Below are 23,839 nucleotides of genomic sequence, written 5' to 3'. Positions count from 1 at the left end.
CCGATCTGGGTTTTCTTTCAATAGTTCAGGAAAGATAAAATCAATTCCAGGAGCCTTTCCCAATTTCAGATTATTGATCATCCCTTTCACTTCTCCTGGTATACTATCAGGCCAGCTTGTAAAGTGAGAGATCCTCAAATCTGATACAATGCGTTATTTACCTCTGAGAGTACCTCAAAGAGGGATATATTTAATAACACTCTCTATCATTTAAAGAAATCAGGTTAGATTGTTTGTTCACAGAGCATCTGGATTTCAATTCCTACCATCTTTTCTTTGTGACAAAGAGATCAACCTGTCCCACTCATTCTTAGCAAAGATCTGTTTTTTACTTTTCAATAATTTTTTATATTTGCACTTAATTATTAAATATGATAGCCTCAAATAAGCAGTATTTGACTTCCTCAAACCTGTGCAAACTCTTTTAAATCTTATTTCAATTTCTTGACATTCTAGGTCAAACCATCTTTTGTCATTCCCAGCGTTACGTTCTACTATTTTCTTTGTCAATATTAATTTGAGTGACTTAACCAAAGATTCATAATTTTCTATTACAGTTATAAAGTCCTCATGCATAGCTATCATTTCTATCATCTTTACCACTTCCTTGGATTTAATAAAAAAATTAAAATCCTCCTTTAATTTAATATCCCATTTCGTACTGATAATAACAGTCTGCTTCAAAGCTTGAAAAGATAGATTTGAATGGAGAGCTAGTTCAATAGGCAAGTGATCACTAGCCAATATATTTCCAACTGAGAACTTACATAGGATATGCATACCAGTCCTCAAAATTAAAAAAAACAACAACACTAGTGCCCCTACGTGAAAAAAGGTAAAATCTCTATCTAAGTCTAAAGTCAGATTGACATTTACCAGGCAAATTGCCTAACAGTTGGACTAATTTGGTTCCAAAATAATTTTTACCAGAATCTTTGTAGAAATGAAGTCCTAAAGTTGTCAGGTCTGTGTTGGAAAATACCTAGAGACTTTGGGGGTGGATCCAGGAGAGGGTGGGGTTTGGGGAGGGGAGGGGCCTCAGCATGGTACAATGCCATAAAGTCCACCCTTCAAAGTGGTCATTTTCTCCAAGGGAGCTGATCTCTGTCAACTAGAGATAAGTTGTAAAAGCGGGAGACCTCCAGGCCCCACCTGGAGGCTCACAAAAAACCTCAAAGATTCAGGGCTGCAAATTACTGGCAACAAATTTATAATCAGTTTAAAGAGTATAACTGTGAAAATTTTCAAAAAGTGCAATGTAAACATTAAAACAATTTCATATATTTTAATGTTTACATTGCACTTTTCTGAAATTTTTGAAATCTTTGAGGTTTTTTGTGGGCATTTATCTCACAGCTTCCTCTTGTTGTGTATGCTCCCACCTGGATACTGGCAACCCTATTCCAGAGACATCTATACTGTATGATGTACACTTCGTCCCAAAGGTTAAAATGGACTGTCTTAGTATTATTAGCCCCTATTCTGGCACTCAAATCCTCAGCCAAGAATAATATGGCTTTGGGATAACAAAAATAAAACTCCATTACATAATTCTCAAGAATATTCCACTGAGAGTCTGATCTCACGGTTTCAGGGGGAAGATAGACATTTATTAAGATAAAGGAGATGGAAGAGAAATTTATCTTGACCACAATGACTAGGTTTTTGAGGAGCTACTGCCAGGAACTCCTGCAATTCAAACCTATCTGATATGAAGCACACTAAGCTGCCCACTAGGTCCCCCTTTGGTTTTGTTTGTGGGGACAAAATAAGAGCTAAATCCCCCCAAGCGCATGTCCTTTAACATGTCTTACCATTTGACAAAAGTTCACAACTTGGGTGTTCGAATGGATACACCACTGTATCTGCACATACAGGTGGTGGTGGTACTAGGGATGTGCATTCGGTTCGGCCGAACCGTATTTACAGCCGAATCAGCACTGATTCGGCCGTATGCGGAATAGGCTGAAGCCGATCCCCATAGGCGCCCATTATACGGCAGCCGAATACGGCTCGCCGCATAGTTACGAATAGCTATTCGTAAGTATGCGGCTGTCAATTCAAAAGGCTGTCTGCAGCTTCAAAGGAGCTGCTTGCCTACTCTGGCGCCTTTAGTGGCCTCTTCCCGCCTCTCCCTGGGGGATCAGGGAGGGGGGAGAGGGGGAAGAGGAGCCCCAGCAGCCAATCCAAAGCATGCATTTGCAAAATGCATTGCAAATGCATGCTTTGAAGGGCTTTTTAAGGAGTCTTCCTTCCTGGCTGGATTAACTCCTCCATTGCTGTTGTGCCCCTTGTCTTAAACTGCTGCCTGCAGCTCTCTCACTCAGCCTTACCAAGTTACCAGACTTCCCTGTACTAGAGAAGAGAAGGTAAGACACTCTTGGGGTTCTTGTTTTTATTTATTGTTGGTAAAAGGACTTTTTTTAAGACTTAAGTCCCTTTACTTAACCAGATTTGGGTGGTGGTGGTGGTGGGGTAGCTTATTTGGGGGTTTCTGCTTGGGGAGGGGGCCTGGGGTGGGGGGGTTTGCCAATTTGCCCATATCTTAATTTAGTGAGAGGACTTTTAAAAGTGCAGTGTCCTTTTACTTCTCCTGATTTGGGTGGCTTGGATTTCTTGGGGTTAGGGTGAAGGGTTTTTTGGGGGAGGAGGGGGTGGCAAAGTTCCTGTATTGTTAAAAGTTAATTTTTTACTGTTTTAAAAGTATTCAGTGTTTGATTTGTTGCTGCTGTGTTGTGCTGCTGCTGTTACTCTTTTCTTTGGGTTCTTTTGGGTTTAACACTTGGCCTTTTGTGATTCTGCTGGTTTTGTTTTGGTCTTTTTAAATTGCCTCTGGTTGGTGTGGGGGTTGGTGAGGGTGTGTGTGGGCTGGGTCACTTTCTTGTTTTTATAGAGTAGATTGTGTGTTCTGTGGCAGGGAAGCTGGCACCTGGGTGAGAGGCCCAGAACCAGCAGGTTTTTTGTGGTTGGCCAGCTCTCCCCATGTTGTTTGGGGCAGGGCTGGAGAGCTGGCATCTGTAGATTGTGTGTTCTGTGGCAGGGAAGCTGGCACCTGGGTGAGAGACCCAGAACCAGCAGGTTTGTTGTGGCTGGCCAGCTCTCCCCGTGTTGTTTGGGGCAGGGCTGGAGAGCTGGCATCTGTAGATTGTGTGTTCTGTGGCAGGGAAGCTGGCACCTGGGTGAGAGACCCAGAACCAGCAGGTTTGTTGTGGCTGGCCAGCTCTCCCCGTGTTGTTTGGGGCAGGGCTGGAGAGCTGGCATCTGGGTTTGCTGCAGCAGAGCAGATTGTGTTTTGTGTGGCAGTGACGTTGGCAACTGGGTTTTATATTGCTTCCAGGCCTGCCCTGCAGGGTTAGAGTAGATAGAGGGATGTGCATTTGGGTGATAGAGATTCTCTGATGTGGTTAGGTTTGGCTTTGGGTGCCCCAGGAATTGGACCCCCTGGTCCAATTTTTTTTGGCCTTGTGGGTTTTGTGTGGGACAGTGCCCTGAAGCTGCACAGCAGTTTGGGGGACTCTCCTCAAAACCCCCTGCTCCCCAGATCCACTTTTCCCACGACAATTACAGTGAGGAAGTGGCTAATTGGGCTTTCCCCATCATTGTTAGCAATGGGCCTTTTGGGGAGCCCAAAGACAGGGACCCCCTGGCCCAATCTTTTTGGGACTTGGGGGGGTTGGAGGGGAGAGTCCCCTGCAGGTCCCCTGCAAATTTGGGGGCTCTCCCTCAAACCCCCTGCCCCCCAGTAGCCTCTAATTATGCCCTATGTTGCCATTGATTTCAATGGCCCATAGGGTATAATGATGGAATAGGGGCACCCTCTTTGGGTGCCCCTGGAATGGGATCCCCTGGCCCAATCTTTTTGGGACTTGGGGGGCTTGGAGGGGAGAGTCCCCTGCAGGTCCCCTGCAAATTTGGGGGCTCTATCTCAAACCCCCTCCCCTCCATGCAGCTTCAAATATACCCTATTTGCCATTGATTTCAATGGCCCATAGCGTATAATAGGGCCGTATATTCGGTAATAGCCGTGCATCTACCGTATATGCGGCTATTCCGAATGCGGTATTCAGGAGTATATGGGGATTCCGAATTTTTCCTCCCCGTATACTTCCGAATCCGTGTCAATCCGAATTTTTTTTTTTTGCACATCCCTAGGTGGTACCTAGGAGTGCATTCTACCTGTTCACCTTGTTCATCAGCTGTTCTCTTACCTGTTCAACATGAACAGTAACTCATGCCTTAGTTAAATCCAGGCTGGACTACTGTAATGCACTGTGTGTTGGCCTGCTTTTAAAGAGTATCTTATAGTGAAGGTGGGAAGCAGAGGTGGTTTGCTGTTGTCTTCCTCTGAAGAGGCTTCCTTGGTGGTCTCTCATCTATGTACTGACCCTGCTTAGCTTCCCAGATCTGATGAGACTGGGCTGTAGTATTCCATCTTCCCCCCCTTGATATGTCCTTCTTAACAGTGTCAGGACTCTAGAGCTCCCTCCCAACAGAAGATGACACAGTTCACTCTCTAGTGATATTTCAGTACCAGACAAAATGCTCCTTTTTTTTCAGGAAAGCATCTAAAAACTAGGCACACTCTTTTGCTCCAAATTCAGTTCTGGTGCTTGTTTTCTGTTTTTCTATGCTTTTTATGAAATTTTACCCCAAAAAGTGAAGTGCCAATATTATAATTAATAAATAAAATGATCCAAGAGCTCTCAAGTGTGGGATCTCCAGATTCAGATGATATTGCATAAGCACGGTAAGAATAGTGGAACAGACAGCACATGATCCTAAGACCCAGTGCCAACTGTAGCACATGCTGTGGAAGGGATTCTTACTCTAAACCGGCTCTGTTCTCTAGTCTCTTAAGTTTAGGAATATTTATGAAAGTAATAAACAAGAACAGAATTGTAACAATGCTATTAATAACACTGTAAATTTGTCCCTCATTCCTGCTGATGTGGGGATTCAGGGGTTGGGCTTACAATGGCTTTCCTCTTTCCTTGATGGTCGGGGACAAAGGGTGGCGATTGGGGGAGAACTGTCCCGGAGGCACCTGCTTAACTGTGGGGTGCCACAGGGGGCGGTGCTCTCTCCAATGTTGTTTAACATCTACATGCGCCCCCTTGCCTAGATTGTCCGGAGGTATGGATTGGGTTGTCACCAATATGCTGATGATATCCAGCTCTATCTACTGATGGACGGACGGCCTGACTGTGTCCCAAAAAATCTGGATTTGGCATTGCAGGCTGTGGTGGGATGGCTCAGGTTGAGTAGGTTGAAGCTAAATTCAGCAAAGACAGAGGTCCTTTGCCAGAGTCGGAGCAGTCTGGGTAGGGAAATTCCCCTCCCAGCAATTGACGGTGCGCCACTGAAAATGGTGCACAAGGTCAAAAGCTTGGGGGTGCTGCTGGGGCCTGTCTTAACAATGGAGGCCCAAATAGCAGCCACTGCTAAATCCTCTTTTTTTCATCTTAGGCAGGTGAGGCAGTTGGCCCCCTTCCTGGAGCACGACGACCTGGCAACAGTGATCCATGCAACGGTCACCTCGAGATTGGACTACTGTAACGCCCTCTACAAGGGACTGCCCCTGTGCCGAACCTGGAAACTGCAGCTGGTGCAGAACACGGCGGCCAGGTTGTTATTGGGGCTCCCTAGGTGGAAGCATATACAGCCGGGGCTGCCGGAACTGCACTGGCTGCCAATAGTGTACCAGATTCGTTACAAGGTGCTGGTTATTACTTTTAAAGCCCTATATGGCCGAGGACCTGCCTACCTTAGGGACCGTCTCTTCCCATATACTCCCAGAGAGTGCTTCAATCCGGTTCACAAAATCTACTGGTAATCCCTGGGCCAAAGGAGGCCAAACTGAAGGTCACCAGGGAAAGGGCCTTTTCAATCGCTGTCCCCACTGGTGGAAACAACTCCCAGAGATCTTGGTCAGTTCCGCAGGGCCTGCAAAACTATCCTCTTCCAGCTGGCCTTTAATTGATACGGAGCCTACATCATAAATGGAATACCGTCGCACTGTAAAATCTAACAATATCTAGATCTGAGCACTAAATGATATGTTGTTTTAATCTCTAAATATATAATTTCATAGAATGTACCATTTTATAATATGTATTGTTTTAATTCTGTGAGGTTTTATGCTGTGAGCCGCCCTGAGCCTGCTTCGGCGGGGAGGGCGGGATACAAATCAAATCAAATTAAACAAATAAATGCTAGGGGCTGGCTAATGTCTCAATAATACTCCACTTCTAACTTTCCTTTCTTCTACAACTAGATCTTGAGATCAACTGAGTTGGGGAAGACTTAAGCACAGCAAAATATTATGCTGCCACAGAAGTCTTTAGTACACAATTCTAACAGCGGATAATGAACAATAAGCTAAAACTGTTTATTTCTTTTCAAAATCTCCAGTCACATAAGAAACATTATGGGAGGGGGATGGAGTGGAGCTCAACTTACCCTGACTTTGCAGTGGGACAGCAGCCCCCACATTGGCTGGGCACAGGCCTCGAGCTCAGCAGCAAAAGCAGCGTAATAAGTTTGGGATTCAAACTCAACATGTTCATTAAGTTCTCTCTTGTTTAAGTTCATACCTGGACCAAAAGAATATCGTACATCATTGCAGCTAAATAGAGCTTGACTCTCTACACACTATAAACATAGTATATTTGGCCTGAGAGAAAGGTTTAGAGTCTCTCAATGAGACGGTGGTATGTGGCCAAAAGCATTTAATAAAAACACATGACCAAAGGTGGCAGGAAAGCAACAGGCCCAAAGGTCTAGGACAGGGGTGGCCAAACTTGCTTAATGTAAGAGCCACATAGAATAAATATCAGATGTCTGAGAGCCACAAGACATGAACATCAGATGTTTGAGAGTCACAAGACAGGAAGGAAAAGAAAGAGGAAGGAAAGCAAATAGATGGGGAGATGAGGTAGGTGGAGAGGGAGAGGTGGAAAGAAAGCAACTTTAATTTTAAATGCATTCTCCAAGCTTCCAGCTGGCTTGGTTGGAAGAAGTATTAAGAGACAAATATCTTCTCCACACTAGTGGGGGCGAGAGCCACGCAATATGTGTGAAAGAGTCACATGTGGCTCCCAAGCAGTGTTCCCTCTAAGCTGAGTTAGCATGAGCTAGCTCATAGATTTTTAGCCTCCAGTTCACACATATTTGTTTTAGCTCAAGAAAAATGGCCCCAGAGCACAATAATTTATGCAATAGCTCACAACTTTAATACCAGGAGATCACAAAGTTGAATTTTTGCTCACAAAACTCTGCAGCTTAGAGCGAACCTTGCTCCCAAGCCACAGTTTGGCCACCCCTGGTCTAGAAAAAGGTAAACGATAGCCAATGAACAATTATGGCCATTCGACTAAAGGACAGAAAGCTGGATCCTGTAGGTTCATTTCACTAGAGGGGATGCTTTCCTCTAGCTATAGGAGCCTTCCCTTGATGCAAGATACTCCAAACTCCTTCTGCCTGGGAAAACTCTGTCCACTTGTGGAACAGATCTACAATATCAGTATCAATGAACTCGCATTTTGGCTTCAATGCACTTAGTCACAAGGGGCCATGGCTCAGTGGTAGAGCATCTACTTGGCATGCCGAAGGTCCCAGGTTCAATCTCCAGCTAAAAGAGCTGGCAGTAGGTTATGTGAAAGACCTCTGCCTGAGACCCTGGAGAGCTGCCGCCGATCTGAGTAGACAATACTGACTTTGGTGGACCAAGCGTGTGATTCAGCATAAGACAGTTCCATGCGATTTAATGGGATTTCAAGCAAAATCATCATCGCCATCATCCTTTCTATGGCATTTTCTGTGTTCAGAGAATTCTGAAGACTGTCGCAGTAATCCTTACCCCAGCTCTGTAAGGCAGGCCAGTACTGTCATCCCTATACTGCAAATCAGGACTGATGCTGAGAGAAAGCAGATACATTCTCTGTACATCGCCCAAAGCCTGGCATAAGCCAGAATGAGGTGGGGATGAGGATGACGAGTATGATTTTGATACTAGTGAACAATCATACACTTTAGGAATATGTAAACAGTGAAGCATTGTTATTTTGCAATAAACTGGTTTTAAAACTCCAACCCAGAAGCAGGAGCTACCAAATAAAAAATGAGCTGCACTGACTACTGAATTATACGCACACAAGGAAATAAATGAAGAACATTTTTGTTATTATTAAGTCACTTGTAAATAGTAGCTGAAGTTTTAATCAAGAGTCTTCCATCCAGCCAAAACTAGTTCACAGTAACTGAAAGTCAAACATCACATACCTTGAAAAAATGATACAAAGTTCATCCACATTACTAATAGCCTATGATCCTCCAAAAATTTCTTTGCCACACTTTGGTGTGAAAGGATATTAATAAAGTCACTGACAAGTGGCCAGTAGGTATTGTTCTTCAGTAGAGCCTCTCCACAGTTCACTACTACATGTAAACTGTTTTCTTCGTCTGGAAGAAAATTAAACAATTAAGGTAATATTTATCTGCTGGATTTTGAAAAAAATATTTTCCCTATTCTGTCTGACCAAGTTATTTAACTGTATTGACTGGTTTTTAATGTTGTTAAATTTAATGTTTTTATATTGTTAAATTTAAAGGTTTTATCTATTATTGTATGTTTTTATGAAATGTTGTTAGCCGCCCTGAGCCTGCCGAGGTGGGGAGGGTGGGATACAAATAAAATTTATTATTATTATTATTATTATTATTATTATTATTATTATTATTATTATTATTATTATTATTCTCCAAGGAGATTTGGGCAGCATGAATGCCTCCTTCCATGCACACACACCATTTCCCATTTCATACTTCTAAGTTAGGCTAGACCAGGGGTGTCAAATATGTGGCCTGGGGGCTGAATCAGGCCCCCGGAGGGCTCCTATCAGGCCCCCGAGTAACTGGCTGTCATCTGCTTCCTTCTCTCTGTCTCTTCCTTCCACATAACAGCTTGCTTTGCAAGGCTTGCTGAATAGTACAGAGCAAAACCTCTATCTTCTCCATTAGCTGAGGCTCCTCCCTTGGGGAGGAAAGGGGGGAGGCAGAGCTTGCTTTACCAGGCTCTCACAATCATGCAGCAAAGCTACCGAGCAAAGCCTCTCTTTCTTCTTTTGATTGAGGCTCCTCTCCCTCCTGGTCCCCTGAGGAAGGAAGGAAAGAGCCAGAGTTTCCTTTGCCCTGGATCCCATGGCAGAAATACAAAAAAAGCACCTTTAAGACCAACGAGTGCTAATGTTTTAAACATGTTTTAAGTTTTTTGTAAAAAAAATCTTTGTGTTTGTGTCCTTTATAAAGTTTATATCTTTGCTACCTAATCTAAAATAGGAACATACATGGCCTGGCCTGACAAGGTCTCATTTATGTTAGATCCAGCCCTCATAACAAATGAGTTTGACATCCCTGGGCTGGACTGAGACATGTTGGCATGTATCCTACCTGGGGAGACTAAGAAACCTTCCTCCAGGTGAAGGAGCTGTTCCATTGGAGGAAGGCTCTTTAGGTGGGACGAAGGCTTCCAACTTTATTCAGTGGAGTGATAAGATATGCATTGACTACTCCAAAACCCGCAAAGCTTGCTGCTTGATATGTGAGGATGTGAGCTTGGATCACTCCGGTCTTGGGCTAGGTACTATACCATAAAAGCTCTCCATAACATTTAGCATTTGTATAGCATTTGAGTATATGGAATGTTTCTACATTGTCAAGTAGGTCAACATTACTAATTTCATACACCAGACTGAAGGCTGATGCTATGAAAGAGTGATTACAAGAAAGCCATCTAGTGAGACAACAGAAGAGGCAAGATTTGAACTGGAAACTTCCTGACAATTGATAGCTCAATTGCATAGTCACTACGCTATATCAGCATAAACACAAGCAACTAAGCATCAGGACACTCACCACTACAGATGAGCGTGAACTGGCTAAGAACAAAAGTTGATGATGAATTTTGGCCAATTTGTGGTTCATGAACCAAAGTTTGCAAAGTGAAGAGCCACCATGAGCTTCCACGATTTTTAAGTTCATGGTGATTTAGGATTTCTAAGTTCGTGGTAGTTAATGAAGACCAGAAAGCAGGGGTTTAAACAGCTCTAAACCATTTAAACCCCTGTTTTCTGCTCCTTGCCAAAAGTGCTGGGGAGAAGAAAGCAGGGTTTACAAACCACTACATGAAACCTGTTCAGTTCACAAACCAACCTCCCGATTTGTACCAATTAGTAGTTTGGCCACAAACTAAAATGGACTCCAAAAATGTGGCTCGTGTCCATCCCTACTCAACACAGACCCTCTGCGTGTCCAGATCCATAGATCCCTTTTACACGCCAATGTACAGACGAATCACCAACATATAAGTTTCCTTAGTCACATCTAAGATTCCTTTCTCTTTCCTCACAAGACACATGGGGGGACCTCCATATGCACATTCATTATTATTATATTATATTTATTTCATTTATATCCTGCTTTTTGCCCCGGTGGTAACCCAAAGCTGCTTATATTGCTCACCTCTCCTTCATTTTCTCCTCACAACCACCCTGTGAGGAAGGTCAGGCTAAGAAGGAGTGACTGGCCCAAGGTCACCTGGCAAGTTTCCATGGCAGAGTACGGATTTGAACCCAGGCCTTCCAGATCCTAGCTCTACATTCTAATCACTACACCACACCAGCACATGGGTTTTCAGCACAAACAGCATACACAAGAGTGCACACTAGTTGCAGCTACAGGTACTTTATCTCTTCATATGTTATTTTTACTTGGAAGCAGCTGCTAAGTAGAGGAAAGTGGATATTTAACCCTCTCTTATCTAATCACTACACCACACCAGCAACACCTCCTTTCCAAGCCGTTTTTCTGCTGAAAATTGTCATCTTCCTGAAGTTGTTTTTCACTCCAGCTGGTCAGGGGCTGTTCTGACCAAAATAATAGCAGGAAGGGTACACTGCCTCTTCTTCTCCTTCCCCCGCTAAAACTCACAGCCTTAAGGGTGGTTATTGGTTTTTAAAAAGCAACTGTAGAACAATGGACACATGTGGTTCCAGGCATCATGTAAATGGGCCCATAAATTGAGCTAATAAATTGCAACAATTCTTGTCGCTTGTTACAAATATAAGCCATGCTGAAATATGTAGGCAGGAAAACTTTATAGAAGTAGGTGCTTTTTCCTGAATCCAAAGGACTAATATAGGTGACAAGAGGAGTACATGTGAAGACTCACTGAGCAGAGGAACATACCCACCGCCTTCCCTCTTCCTCATCTTCTGGTTTGCCCACTGGCTCCTGTTTTCCTCCCCTCTCAACTAACTACCGTCACCTCCCTCTTTCCCGACTTGCACAATTAGCCAGTTCCCCCTGCACCACCCTTGGCCAATCCCTTCCTCTATGTTTTTGCACATTTTTTAATGCAACATTTGCACATGCACAGAGATTTCAGGTTAAGGGAGAGAGGGGGAAGGTAAACCATCTATTTGTTTCATAACTTTTTACATGTTTCTTCAAACCTGGGATTCTCCCTGGGTTTTGGTGTTTTTTTTAAATCCATATGGGAGGGCCATCATTTGCTATCAGATGTATGACAGGGAAGAGTGAATATTTTTTCTGGGCTAATAAAATTTGTAGCTATATTGGCAAGGTTATTTTAGAGGCCATGTTCAAGTTAAACGGTGCTGATTTATTGCTCAGGGAGGGGAAAAAAGAATCAACACAATAACAATCTACTGAATTCAAGCACACAGACTTGGATAATTTAAAACTCCATTGGGACTAATCTGCAACTGCACAAAACCCAGCTTTGTTTTCAGTAATATTAAAATGGGGGGTTAACACATGAAAAATAAAAGGCAGTAATTAAAATACAGCCTAAACGCAAGTGAAGAAGAACCACTATTCTGGGAAAGCCTCTTGAAATATCTTAAAGGAAAAACTGGAATGCAACCAACCTTGCAGCTCGCTTTTAATAAGGCAGCTCTCCATCATATACAGCAGGACAGTAACCATAATATCGAGGAGCTGACATTCTTCTGTCACCTGCCGTGCCAGTTCCTCGTTGCTGAACAGCTGGACACTGATGTGTACAATTCTGTTGGACATCGTGTCGGACTCATGGCTTTTCTTCAGGGTTTTCATGATAAAAGCATAATGCTGCACAAAGGTTTTTGTGAAAGCGATCTGCAAGGTGTAAAACAAACGCTCGTATTACCGTTTAACCTTTCCCTCCTCCACCCAACTCTTAGAATAATAAACTCAGCAGGTTCTAAAAAATCCACAGCAGGACGCCCGCTTGAACCATTTAACCTTTGCCAGCAACAAGGATCTTATTAAACTTACATTGAATCTCAGAAAGAAATAACAGCATAGGCCTCCCTTAAGCTCTTGTCCTGATTACCTGAAATAGAATGTTTTCATATGGTATGAAGAAATGTCTGATGCTTCCAACTGCCCAATGCTTACAGCAACATTGAACAATTGTACACAGGGCTTTTTTTGAGCAGGAACGCACAGGAGCACAGTCCCGGCTGGCTAGGTGTCAGGAGGTGTGGCCTAATATGCAAATGAGTTTCTGCTGGGCTTTTCCCACAAAAAGCCCTATGGGGATCAATGGCGCTATCAGGGGGTGTGGCCTAATATGCAAATGAGTTCCTGCTGGGCTTTTTCTAACAAAAAAAGCCCTGATTGTAAATGATGGGATGGATCGTATCACAACATTCAAGAATGTGTTCATAAAGAGTTTTCCCAACAGCATAAAGCAACTAGTACTTACAATGTGCATACAAGTTCAACAAAAAATTCATTATAAATCAGTATGCATAAGGTGTGGCGGGTGGGGAATGAAGAAGAAAATCTGGCAAGGCAGAACAGGCAAAGAGGTAAAATATATTTCTCAGGTATACAGGCTGTTTATGTGCCCCATTACACAGGACATAGGAAATCTGTGATTAGGACCTTCTTTTTAATCAAGCTTAACAGCAGACATAAATAAACCTCATGTGTTTCAAGACTGCAGTGCAGGGAGGGAGACCTCCCCCCATTTTCTCAATGCAAATAATCTCCCCCAGAGCTACTAAAAGCACCAAAAGGAGGAGACAACATACAAGTATCGCTTTTGACCTCTAAAGATGAAGTGTGGAGGTGGTTTGCTCTGTTAAAGCAGTACAAGGTGGAAAGAATCAGTCCCCTTCCTACCACAGTGGCCCTGATTCAAACCCAACTCTCTTTCCCTGTGGCTATTTTTGCTTTTTTAAAAATACTTACTAGCCACTTGTAGTCTGATCTTAAGCACACTGATTTCAACAGGGGCACCCAACTCTGCATTGCATCAAGCTGCAAGTCTATTTACAATGGAGCGCTGAAAGAGCTTTCGATAAGGATCAAGTATTTAGGTGTCAACTGAAATACATATTCTTACATTCCTACAATTTGTATTTAGGTATTAACCGGAGTATGTATCTTTCCATAATTAGTTATATTGTTAGTAGGGCCTTAAATGAGCTTCAAATGGTCTCCAAAGCATTAATATGCCAAGAAGCCATTTTGATTTGGCAACATTTTTGTCTTTTTCTGATAGCTTCCACACCGTATGGCTGCCACAGCGGTAAATTCAGCCAGTCCTCACTGTCAGCTATATAAGACAAAGACTAGTAGATAAAAGCCATTTCACAGCCCATACCGGGAAAGCAATATCACCCATGTGGTATATTCCTTCAACCATAGTGTATAAAAATAGCTATAATCTGAGCAAGCTTTGAATCCCTTCCAACTCCGTTTCAACTATTTATTCTCTTTTGCACTATTTTCTACTTGCAAACCTTCCCCCCCCCCTCCTCCGGTATTGAAGTATGATGGCTCTCTGTTTCATCTTACACAAAGGCCATATTATGGCACAACAATAAATCCCAAGATATAACTTATAACAGGGTATTTGGATGGAATACAAAGATGCAGCACACCGATACCTTATAATCTTGATCTGGAAGCATGTTGAGTAAGAAAGTCACCATCTGCTGGGGAAATTCATATTTTATTGTCCAAAACAATAATTCTTCTAGGAAACATTTATGCTTCAAAACATCCATGATGGATTGATCTGTATAAAAATGTATAATAAAATCTCAAGTAAGCATTGGCAGGGAAGAAATACATATCACTAGGTTTTGCATTTTAGCAATATTATTCTTCCCCCGTTGCAAAGAGACACACGGGTTCAGGAGTTCATTGCTGAACTTCCAGAAAAGTGTGGAAGAAGGGAGAGAGGGGACAGCTGTGGCAAAGCTAACGTATAGCACAATGAACACAACTTTTCAGTTTGGATTCTACACACTGTGGGTTGGATCCTGCCTAGATTTCTGCAGAGGGGTGATTTTTGCAGATCCCTCCTCTCCCGTGGCAGCCCCCACAATGCAGCTCCCAGGAATAAAAGAGGGAGCTGGACTTTTCCTCAGGGGGAAAAAGTGAAAAGTGAAAAAGAAGTGATAAATCTGTGTTCAGGCATTGCCGCTGCATAAGGAAAGATGGTGTCCAAATTTTTTATGGCTGCTCTCAGTTAAATATGTTATTTCAGCTTGTATAAAATGTCCTGCACATTCGGAGCCATATATTTTTTTTCCAAATAAATATTTTTTTAAAATCTGGAAATTCAGTGTTCAAACTTCTGTCTTGCCTCCCTGGTCACCTCTAACACACAGCTATAACTAGGACAATGAGGATAACAATCACTGGGTTGGATATAATAAACCTAATCTTTAGTAAAAGTATTTCATATTATAATACTTCTGAATACACTCTGGCCTGTGGCAATGGCGTTTAAACATGGACCAGGCTTGGTTATTTCAACACCCAAACACAATCTGCCATGTACCTTTGGTGGTGCTGCTCAGTTTCACCCTTTTGCGCTTTCCCACACCTTGGCTACCATCTTGGTCCTCCTGAGGCAGGGGAAAACAATTGGAAGTGGAGAAATATAAATACCTTACTGTTAGAGGCCTCGTACTCTTTAACTACAGTTTTGAAAAAAAAAAACAGTACGGAAACAAAGGACCCTGGAAACCATTTGATGTCAAACACATTTTGGTTACTGTAGCAAACTAACCCAAACATAATTTCCAAACTCAGGTTTTGTTTAGTAACTTATTTCACAGTGGCCCCTTCAAAATGCCTTTTCAGCTGCCGGCTTTGCTGCTACTAACAATCCTCATGAATACACAATCTAAACTATGGAGGTTTATTTTGTACCTCTGGATCATTTGACTCAAGGTAATGTGTCGTCAGAGAACTGCTATGAGCAAGAATGAAAACAAAGAAACAAATTATTGAGAAAACGGTTTTATAATATGTTTAAAGATTTGGTTCATATTGTCATATTTTGCTCTACCAGGCTTTATGTGGCTCAGCACCAGTCGTTTCCGACTCTGGCCCCAACCCTAAATATATTTAGCCAAAGGTGAATACCAATGGTTTCATTACATGTGCCTAGAGGTCCAGTACACTACCTTTACAAGAAAGCTATTGTAATATTTGCAGTTTAAGTACAGTCAGAAGAGTCTCAACGTATATTTCTAGAACCAAAGTTGTTTTTTTCTTTATGGACAAGGGAATTTTTGTCACCAACATGCAAAAAGTTTAGACAACTATAATGTATTAGCATGAGAATATATTTTGTCAAACAGGGGTATTTTCCTAAGTCTATACCCTTCTCCACCTGATAACCAAATATAACAATGCTTCCTTTCATGGTTCTTATAGCTTTAAGTAACTGGGATTCAAAGCATCAAGTCCACCTCTTTCAGGTGCGAGGCTCCTCTGGAATAATGTTCATGCACCAAAGAGGCAACTCTGAAGGGTCAAGTGGTAAGGCAGAAATATATCAAGGCAAAAAAACCTTTTGCTTTTAAATAGCAAAACACGTTGGTTTTGGTTTTTGCTTCTGTGCAGCTGAATGAACTTAAATCATGTTGACTTAAATCATATCGACCATTCTGAATGAATAATGTACAACACACACAGCTATACCACTCGAAGACAGTGGTATAGTCGCATTAGTGATAATGATTAGTGATTAATGATAGTCGCATTAGTGCGATTAATCCAACTTGTTTTAGATAACTTGTATACAGAAGCTTTAGATAATTTGTATACTTGTATATAGTAGAAGATTTGAAGCTGCTAGACGAAGTTGCTAGTTAAAGTTACAAGTACACTGTCAAACGACTTTAATTGATCTCTGGTAGCCGCATTACAGGATTAGTATCTTTTGATTTAACAAAGTTGTCTGTACATAATTATATGTGCACATGCTGGCATTTACACATTAATCTGCTAATGACCTTTAAGTGCATAAATATTAGAAACTTACAATAAAATAATCCAGTGAACAAGAAGTATGGGATACTTACTTCCTGTACCCCCGCCCCCATACTCCTTTCTTTTGAACTTTTCAGAAGGTCATCTCTCAATGAAATGAAATTACCATCCAACACCACAAACAGGAACTCAGAATGTCCCTAGTCTCCCATTCTCAGCTTTTATCTGAAAGATCGCCCTATCTGACTCCAATCCAAACCATTATCTTACATATTCCCCCATAATAAAGTAGACAGAAACTAGCAAATATAAGCGTCTTCCTAAATTCATCAGTAATTCAAAGAATGTTAGTTTTGATGTTTGAGATCCACCAAAAAACCCAGCAGATTGGGAACCTTTAAAAATGTCAATTTCTAACTGAAACACAACAGACACTTCTGTTGGATGACAACATAGAAAAACATTACCACCCCCCCATCCCAACACACACAAAAATGTTGTGGAAATAAACAAAAGACTGTTCCTACGTGCAACTGCTTTCATATGACTGAGAATAAACCAGGAACCCTTTTAAATGTTTGAAACATCTGATGTGTTATAGTTCTGCAGCCACAACAGAAAACAGTCAGAAATAGCAATGGGTCCTTTTGTCTTCTGGAAATACTAATACCAAGTTGAAAACAAGGGTTCAAAAACAGGGCCTCCAACCTTCTTAATATCAGCAATCCCTTTTACAGCAATCAGATGTATAGGCTGAGGTTTGTCAGGGAGGGAGTTTCCATTCACATTTAAAAAAAAAACGCTCAACTGAGACTAAAACTTGAAGATGGTCCTCTGTCAAGGAAATGCAGTCACTAAATCTTTCCTGCCCAGCCATCAACAGCACCTCACTGCAGAGTCTGCAGCTAATGGGAAGGCAGTTTTCTTTGCCCTGTTTCTCTCTCCTCCACTACCAGAAAGACTTGTTTATAATGCAAGGAAGCTCACCACTGGTGCAAAAAATCTCAAGCTTAGAAGAGTATCTACAATTCTAGGTAGGGATGGGCATGAGTAAAACTGTCTGGGTCATGGTTCACAAGCCAAGGTCCACATGATCATGCCTCAACGACGCTCCCATGATCATCCATGTGGTTTTTTGAGATCCTGGCATCTCATGGTGGGGTGTGTCAGCTGTGTCCATAGCGCACACACTGGCACCAATCAATTACAATATTCAAAGTAATGGGGAGGAGGATGGACTTCTGCAGCCCAGGAAACACCAACAGTAGCCCTCTAAAGCTCAACAGACAGTGTTGGTGTGACAGACTGCACTTTTAAGAAGCTCAGAAGTGCTGTGCAAACAGCTGGAGGACTGTGAAGGGTTAACTGCTTTAACTGAGGCAGCAAGTGTCTCCTTGCTATTAGGCCTCCCCCTAGGCCCTAGGGCCCCGAATTATCAACTGAAACTGGATCTGTCGACACACAAATTACTGTTACTGAATTTTCTGAGTGTTTTAATATAGATTTTAATACATTGTGTTTTAACTGTTATTTATATATGATGGAACCCACCCTGAGCCTTCTTGCAGGAAGGGCAGGATATAAATTTAACAACATAAATAAAAAATAAAATAATTCTTCATAGAAGCCAAATAGCCTTGAGTGACAGGTTGTTTCAATCTGATTGGTTAGCATCAGCTGAACAGAGAAAGACTTCTGAACTGCATGTGGAGGAGAGATTCAATTAGCTTGTTTAAGATAGTTATGGAGTAATTCTAAGAAGATCTACTAAGAAATAAGATCCATGTTGTTCAATAGGACTTACTCCCCAGAAAGCATGCTACAAGATGCCAGCACAGCATCAAATCCAGATGGCCTTAAGAGAGTTCTCCTGCCATTAAGAGAGCTCCTATTAGGGGAGCAGAATGATATATACCACCAGCTCACATGCAGCCATTGTTTTCTGTCAGCAGCAGGTGCGCCATGAGTTAGAGACAGAGAGGTAAGGGAATTGGAAGTCATTCCTCCTGTGAACAGTAGGGTTGGGGGTTGGTAGCTCTGAGGCAGCTGTCTTTCTGCTCCTACTGATTCCTCAGTGGTGAGTTTCATTGGTTCCTCAGCTAAGGACCACCCCCCTCAATTTGTGACTAGCTCTGCCTGTCTGGGATTGTGTGTAGGCTTCCCAAATCCCCCGCCTGGGCAGGGGACCCCCGATTTGGAGCCTCCTCCCCCCGCTTGGCAAAAATCCAGAAAGCGGGAGGAATGGCGGTCCTTCCCACGCAGCCTAGAACCCAGCAGCTTCTCCTCTCCCCTTCCCACCGATCCCTGATGCTTCTCCTCCTCCTTTCCCTTCCCTTCTCACCTCCGATTGCAGCAGCTTCTCCTTGCCCCTCCCCTTTCCACCCAGCTCCATCGCAGCAGCCGGAGCTTTCCCAGGCTGCTTCCTGCCCCGCCCCAAAGGACCATGTGCCTTTGCACAGAGCTTTCCCAGGCTGCTTCCTGCCCCGCCCCAAAGGACCATGTGCCTTTGCACCTCCGGAGGTGGTGAAAGGCTTCAACTTTCTGTGTCTGTGTCTTTGTTGCTGTGAAGAAGCTGGCTGGTGAGTAGAGAGCCAATCCCCTACATCAGATTTGCGAGAAGGGGTGTGTGTGGAGGAGAGGGAAACGTCGTCATTATTCCCTATGTGAAATATTTCTCATAGGGTATAATGGGGAATTGATCTGGAGGTTTCGGGGGCTCTGGGGGAGCTATTTTTTGAGGTAGAAGCACCAAATTTTCAGTATAGTATCTAGTGCCTCTCCCCAAAAATACCTTCCAAGTTTCAAAACGATTGGACCAGGGGGTCCAGTTCTATGAGCCCCAAAAGAAGGTGCCCCTATCCTTCATTATTTCCTATGGAAGAAAGACATTTTAAAAGGTGTGCTGTCCCTTGGAGTTCAATTATGCTTGTCACACCCTTGTTCCTGGCTCCACCCCCAATGTCTCCTGGCCCCACCCCCAAAGTCTCCTGGCTCCACCCCCAAAGTCCCCATATATTTCTTGAATTGGACTTGGCAACCCTAATTGTGTGAGGCGGAGTGGACTCAGGATTCTAAGCCACCTTCCTCTCTGCTCAGGCTAAGCAGAAGGGCTTAGCTGCTAGTTGCCTTGCCCGAACACGCGCCCCCCCCCCCCCCCGATACTTATTTCTGAACACCTCTGTGTGTTTGATGCCTCTCGCTTGCAAGGGATCCATTCAACATGCACATGAACCTATGGCTAATAATAATAATAAATGTGCATATTTAAACATAAATATTTCTTTCCTACAGATTCTTGGACAGTGAAAAAAAATCTTCCTTAATGCTAGTATTAGTTCATCTACAGAACTGAGCTAGAGAGAACCCAGACAACCTTTCCTACGTAACTCAAGTTAAAACCTGCTCCGAGCGAGCAAGACTGGCATTGTAATGAAGTAAGCATATTACCAGAAGTTGCTATCTACAGTGCCAGTTCCCAGTGCTGCTAAAATTAGTTCAACAAAAACAGTAGGAGCTACCACTTCTCCTCATGGGAGAAAGCTGAGAGGCACTGACTGAGCCTCTCTCTCCCACCTAACAGATCACCACCCTGAAGCGAGCACTTTCTACTTGTTAGCAAAACTTAACAAAAGGAGATGCTTCGGGGAGGGGGGGTGGGATTTACGTAATTCATTTCACATAACGACGAATATTCAATTTTTATTTCTTTAAGAAATCTCACCTCATCTGAAGAATCACCTTGCCCTGAAGAGGGTGTGGCACCTGCACAACCTTGTGAAATTAAAAATTAAAATATCCTTTATAAATTCACACATAACTGGACAAATGCATAATCTGAGAGTCATTAAGCATTCAAGCAAGGGCTGTACTAGATCTGGCCATAACCGAAAGGGAAAAGCCTAGCAGGAAAGTGCTGAATTCTTGAGGGAACACTGCCTGTGATTCGGCAATTAAGAGCAGAACAGGGCGCAAAGGCAGTTTGCTGCGGACATGCCACCGAATCATGGCAACAATGCAGTCATTGCAAATGTTATATTCCCTAACAAACAAAGAGGGGGGAGGGCTTACTCCACTGCAGAAATTCAGTTTCTATTATACAAGAATTCAGATTAGGTTTCCCTAGGGGTTTTTTTTGCCAAAACTGAGGAATTTTGGCACTTGAATCAAGATTCTGCTTTGCTTTATGTCCCTCGGACTTGTATAATTTCAAAGATGTCCCATATTTGACCTCAGAAGAGGTTATGTTTTTTAATCTGGCGAGGGAATTAACGCTCCACAAAAAAGCTTCAAGTCTTAATTTCCAAAAAAGAAAAATGGCACCAACCTTGAACTGCTGAAGTGCTGGCCCCAGCAGCTTGTTCCTGCACTCCGCAGGCAAGTTTATCTTCAGGGAATGTCAGTCCAGAACCCTTCAGTGCTATAAGGTATTTCTCATGGCTTTTCTTTGCACAAGCATTTTCTCCACCACCTTAAAATACATTTCCAAAAGACAAGATTCTAATTAAATGTATTTATTTCACTGGCTGTCTCTTTATTTTTGCATCCAATTTAAGATGCCAGGGCTTACCTTTGGAGTCCTTCATGACCTGTGGGCCAAAGACTTAGACCAGTTCTCCTGATATGACCCTTTGAGGCAACTGCGTTCCTCACAACAGGATCTCCTAGCGTTCCCCTTGTTCTCAAGGATATGATCTGCTACAGTCTGGACCTTTTGTGCTGCCGCTCCACTACTGTAAAACATCCTCTCAGAAAGGATGTCACCCCTGGTGGAGTAGCAATTGCCACACGTAAAGGAAGAGTGGTGACTGTACTTGTCCCTCTTCCCCTGTATTTACATGCCCGACTCCCAAACAGCAGCACTAAGCTACTGCTTGCTCTAGCCCTTTAAAACAAAGAATGGAAGTAATATAGTCTTGCTGCGTTGATGATTCCAAACAACAGTGCAGTGCTGTACTGATTTATTTAAGATTTATGCCCCATCTCTCAAGAGGAAGTTTTCTAAGTCAGCTACACAGGAAGCACAAACGATATGTGCTGGTAGAGGACCAGGATTCTTTTCTGGCCTTCAAAGATTGCAAGATCAGGGTGGGGGGTTGACAGAGATTCACAGCTCCACAAATCTGCACTGCTGCTCCATGCAGCCGGCAGCAAGAGTACAAAACACACATGGTCACTCATGGAAAATTTCTCAAGACTGAACAAAAACACAAACTCACCAGAGCTGAGATCTTTATAGAACTGCTGATTTGTCAAAACCTGAGTAAGGACTGAACGCATTGCTCCTCCCATTTTTGTCAGATCTTCCAGAAATGAAATGTGTGGTTCCAATGTCTGAAGCACTTTCATGACTTTCTGACTGTCTTTTTCTGTTGGTAGATCAAGAACTGTGGAGGGAAATGTGGTTTGGGGGGAAAAGATTGTTCAAATGGGTTGCAACTGTTTCATAAAAGTTTTCATCAGTAGCTCTGCTGCCCAGTGGCTGTATCCTACCACTCTGCTTAGCTAAAAGTGATGGCATTCTGTTGGTGCAAACCACATCCCACTGATGCCAGAGGCTCCTTTACTAGCGGGATACATCTTGCACCAAAAACATCTTGCACAAAAAACTGTCCTTACTTGAGTCAATACAATTCCATCTGTCCTTTTGCTACAACCAAATCTATAGACTGTATGTTTCTTGCTGGTTTTAACATTTGTGAGACCATTGCTCTTTGCTGAACATGAATTACTGTGATAAGCAGTTGACTTTACTTCACTCTTACCTATTTTAAGCAGTTGACTTTACTTCACTCTTACCTATTTTAAGCAGTTGACTTTACTTCATTCTTACCTTCAACATAGCCTTGTTGTCACATGGTTGGATCCAAAACTATCACAAGTAAACAAAGCTCAGAAAACAGGATTTTCTTCCCATCACTCCCCCCCACTCCAATTCTGCTATGGGAGCCTCAGAAACAATACAGGAGCCAAAGCAGAAGAGGCAAATTGGAAAAAATTGCTCACTCCCTAATGGCAACAGAAGTTTTGATGTGCTGTTACATCAGCACAGCAATGCCTTTGGATCCAGCTTAGTATGTTTATATTTCTATGCTTCAAGCCCTCCTCATCCTGATTGTCCTTTTTGGCAAAACAAATGGCCTAGCTCATACAAGAACAGAAAAAATGCTACAGAATCATGTTATATCAACTTCACACAAAACCTCACTCACCATACTCAGAACAATTTCACACTAGACTTTAATTCTGGTTTAGCCTTGTCCTCAAACTGACATTCTACACTAAAATCATAGAATCATAGAGTCATACAGCTGGTTTATCTGATTCTATGATTCTAGCGTAGAATGTCAGTTTGTGGACAGGGCTAAACCAGGCTTAAAGGTCTAGTGCGAAATTGGTCTCATATATTACACTTTGCTGACCTAACAGCCGCTAGTCACTGACAGAAGATTTGAAATGCTAACTTTTGAAAGCAAAATAGACTGATGATCCCCCCACCAACCCTATTACTTTTGCTACACCTGGAATTCTCTCTTTTGCGTCTTAGCTCTTCGCCTCCCCCCCCCACTACGCCAAGTAATATTGTCCATACCTGGTTCACTATAGCCTTCCCTTAAGTACTGAATAAGACAGAAAATGAATTGTGGAAGAACCAGTTCAGACATTATCAGCAGGTCTTTCGGAACAGATGGAACTTCTGAGCTTGATTTTATTCGATGCCTTTTGCAAAACCTGTAAACCAAATTGTACAAAATTAAACATTGCCAGACAGCTAATTAATAAAACAGAACAGAAAACTGCCATTTCCCCCCCTATACTTCACACTACACACATGGGTTTAGCAGATTTATTTTTAGAAAAATGTGAAGGATTTTCCCATGCCAGCTAGCAATTCATACTTATCTATATCACAGAGAAAGCTACTGGGAGTGATAACATGCCTACAGTTCCAAGTTTGCTTACTTTATGCCAGCTTATTGTATGATGGAAACTCTTGTATCTCTAAACAGATTATGGTAAGGATATAACAAAGAATTATTCCATAACATTAATGTCACTCACACACTCTAGATTTGAAGAAAGGTAAAAGAACTGTTGAAGCAAGTCCAAACAGAAAATCATGCAGTTGCAGAGCTGATTTCATCCCATTCTCTTTTCTCAGTTTGCATTACTGACAATGCAACTTCTATCCGCTACATTCGCCTTAGTTGAATTTAAACAGAACTTTGTTTGGAAATAACATATTTCTCCACCCTGTCAGCAGCTTTAAATTATTTTAATCAATACTTTATTTTAGAGAGAGACAGGGCGGCGATTAGAAAGCTGCACTAGGAATAGGAAGATCTGGGTACATATCCCAGTTCCAATATGGAGCTCAGGTCTCAGCAGGTCTCAGCACAAACTACCTCACAAGGTTGTTATGAGGATATAATAGTGAAGAAAAGAACATCTACATCATCCTGAGCAACTGGATGGAAAAGCAGGTTAAACAATGTGATAGATAGCTTTTAAAATCCTTTGAGAAACCTGACCATCA

The 23,839-nt window shown here is 42.5% G+C and overlaps 1 protein-coding gene across 1 annotated transcript in view; it reads right to left on the bottom strand.

The window, feature by feature from the left end:
* The window catches only part of UBR3 (ubiquitin protein ligase E3 component n-recognin 3), a 146,516-nt gene that overhangs the window by 110,346 nt on the left and 12,331 nt on the right, over positions 1-23,839 (bottom strand). The window contains exons 2-10 of the mRNA XM_060257442.1: positions 22,895-23,034; positions 21,522-21,689; positions 20,630-20,773; positions 20,027-20,076; positions 14,864-14,930; positions 13,962-14,092; positions 11,949-12,177; positions 8,281-8,460; positions 6,460-6,593 (exon numbers count right to left, since the gene is read on the bottom strand). Coding sequence (XP_060113425.1) covers positions 6,460-6,593; positions 8,281-8,460; positions 11,949-12,177; positions 13,962-14,092; positions 14,864-14,930; positions 20,027-20,076; positions 20,630-20,773; positions 21,522-21,689; positions 22,895-23,034 — 1,243 coding nt within the window. The remainder of the gene's footprint in view (positions 1-6,459; positions 6,594-8,280; positions 8,461-11,948; positions 12,178-13,961; positions 14,093-14,863; positions 14,931-20,026; positions 20,077-20,629; positions 20,774-21,521; positions 21,690-22,894; positions 23,035-23,839) is intronic.

The sequence above is a fragment of the Heteronotia binoei genome, chromosome 16 (genome assembly GCF_032191835.1).
Source record: "Heteronotia binoei isolate CCM8104 ecotype False Entrance Well chromosome 16, APGP_CSIRO_Hbin_v1, whole genome shotgun sequence".
In the NCBI taxonomy this organism is placed as follows: Eukaryota; Metazoa; Chordata; class Lepidosauria; order Squamata; family Gekkonidae; genus Heteronotia; species Heteronotia binoei.
The sequence above is the reverse complement of the archived record's forward strand: the minus strand, read 5'-3'. Positions and strand labels throughout refer to the sequence as shown.